Source organism: Penaeus monodon, chromosome 2 (genome assembly GCF_015228065.2).
Source record: "Penaeus monodon isolate SGIC_2016 chromosome 2, NSTDA_Pmon_1, whole genome shotgun sequence".
NCBI classification, from domain to species: Eukaryota; Metazoa; Arthropoda; class Malacostraca; order Decapoda; family Penaeidae; genus Penaeus; species Penaeus monodon.
The window spans coordinates 5610990-5613489 of NC_051387.1; the positions used below are offsets into that span (position 1 = coordinate 5610990).

General features: G+C 37.6%; 1 protein-coding gene across 5 annotated transcripts in view; it reads right to left on the bottom strand.

Moving 5' to 3' along the window:
* Positions 1 to 2500, bottom strand: part of LOC119580599 (protein ABHD18-like) — a 23366-nt gene that overhangs the window by 7185 nt on the left and 13681 nt on the right. For 3 of the 5 annotated variants that reach the window (XM_037928719.1, XM_037928710.1, XM_037928714.1), the window contains exons 8-9: positions 1696 to 1713; positions 1 to 50 (exon numbers count right to left, since the gene is read on the bottom strand). The exon at positions 1 to 50 is cut by the window's left edge and continues 570 nt beyond it. In XM_037928719.1, the coding sequence (XP_037784647.1) occupies positions 1 to 50; positions 1696 to 1713 (68 nt within the window). The remainder of the gene's footprint in view (positions 51 to 1695; positions 1714 to 2500) is intronic. The other 2 variants (XM_037928733.1, XM_037928725.1) reach the window with 1 other exon arrangement.

Consider the following 2500-nt stretch of genomic DNA (forward strand, 5'->3'; position numbering starts at 1 on the left):
GGAAAGTCTCGGGCAAACTCCTGGCCAACCTTGTGGTATACCGGAAAATGCTGTTGGAGAGATACACAATTCATAAGTGAAAAAATAATCTATCAAATACTATCATAGCAACACTGTGATGGAAACTCAATTATAATAATTGACACAATATAATGTATTACAAATCATTTAGATAAGAAGTATAACTATAACAGAAAAATCAAAATGAATTCTAATGCTACTTCTACTGAAGCAAATAGATGGATTATGGCACTACACTTCCAGCAGCACCTTCTGACAATTCATTCATAAACAGCTCCTCCTTACTCTTTATTCTTACTCAACAATTCACTCAATGAATGACACACTGTAAGCTCTATGATATACTCCCACTATATTCCTTTACTAAGAGAAAGAGGGGGAAGCATAAGAGGGGAAAAGAGGCAATGGAGATAGGAGGGAAGGAGGGCAGGTGGTATGGAAGTAGGGAGGTAAGGAGAGGTGGAGAGGGAAGGGGAGAGAGGGAGGGAGGGAGAGGGAGGGGGAAGGGGAGGGGGAGAGGGAGAGGGAGAGGGAGGGGGAAGGGGAGAGGGAGAGGGGGAGGGAGGGGAGGGAGGGAAGAGGGAGGGAGGGAGGGAGGGAGGGAGGAGAGAGAGAGAGAGAGAGGAGAGAGGAGAGAGAGAGAGAGAGAGAGAGAGAGAGAGAGAGAGAGAGAGGAGAGAGAGAGAGAGAGAGAGAGAGAGAGAGAAGAGAGAGAGAGAGAGAGAGAGAGAGAGAAGGAGAGAGAGAGAGAGAGAGAGAGAGCGAGAGAGAGAAAGAGAGAAGAGAGAAAAGAGATAAGAGAGAGAGAGAAGAGAGAAGAGAGAGAGAGAAAGAGAAGAGAGAGAAAGAGAGAGAAAGAGAGAGAAAGAGAAAGAGAGAGAAAGAAGAGAGAGAGAGAGAGAGAAGAGAGAGAGAGAGAGAAGAGAGAGAGAGGAGAGAGAGAGGAAGAGAGAGAGAGAGAGAGAGAAAGAAAGAAGGGAGAAAGAGAAGAGAAAGAAGGGAGAAAGAGAAGAGAAGAAAGAGAAAGAGAAAGAAGAGAGAGAGAAAGAGAAAGAGAAAGAGAAAGAGAAAGAGAAAGAGAAAGAGAAAGAGAAAGAGAAAGAGAGAAAAAAAGAGAGACACATAAATGAAGGACAGAGAAAGAGAGATAGAGAGAGACACATAAATGAGGGACACAGAAATAATATGGAAGATACCAATATTATGAAAGGAATGGAGTAGCTATTTCATACTGCTTCATCATCGAACGTGTGAAATCATCAAAAATCAATCATTGCCCAAAAAACAAATGTCAAATGTACAGTAAACGTTGTTTCCATTCTAGCCATTTTACACTTATTCATCAAACACTGCACAACATAAACAAGGTTGTTCCATAGAGAACATGTGATACCACTTTCTCACTTTTGTGTGGATACAGCAATACTTGTGACAGTAAAAACAGTCATAAGAATTATAATACTTAAAATAATGACCATAATAATAATAATAACAATAATAATAATAATGATAATAATAATAATAATAATGACAATAAGAAGAACAATAACAATAAGAACAACAATATAACAACCATAAAAATTAATTTAATTTAATCACAGTCATGACACTGCCATCCAATACATGATCACCTTGCATAAACTATTTTGTGAAAGAAATTCATAAACAACCTACTTTTGTGGCCAGAGGCAGCTGTAACACACATTAAGACATTAGTACAGATAGAAAATAGAAATAGAAAAAAAAGATGAATAATATGTTCATTCGATCTATATATTTATGCTAGAAAAGAAAGAGTGGGGAGGAAAGGAGAAGAAAGGAGAGGAAGGGAGAGGGGGAGGAAGGTAGAGAGAGGAAGAGAGAGAGAAAGAGAGTAAGAGAGAGAGAGAGAGAGAGAGAGAGAGAGGAGAGAGAGAGAGAGAGAGAGAGAGAGAGAGAGAGAGAGAGAGAGAGAGAGAGAGAGAGAGAGAGAGAGAGAGAGAGAGAGAGAGAGAGAGAGAGAGAGAGAGAGGGAGGGAGGGAGGTCTTGGTGTGGCAGATTGCAAGCTTATTTTTTTCTTTCTTATCTAGCCATAAAAAAATATATATATTTTTTTTCTCATCTATATCTTCCTCCCAATTTTTACAATTGAAAGATTACATAACATATCTATCTAATCACATGTGCTTTTTGTCTAAGCCTTTTTTTTGACAAATCACTTTCTAAAATAATATCCTTATAAATGTACTGAAACACTTGCAATCTCTTTTGTTCACTGTAGATAACCAAATGAAAATATGTCTCCATTAAAAGTTCATTTAATTCAAACCATAAGTCAATAAATTAGGTTAATGTTAAAATCATCATTCACATTAAAATTACAATAACAAAGGAATTTTACACAACTGGTTTAAACATAAGACATCAAATGATAATGACCTGTAACACTACATATGAAGTGTTTACAAGAATTTTTTTTTTATGATTATTACCATTGTC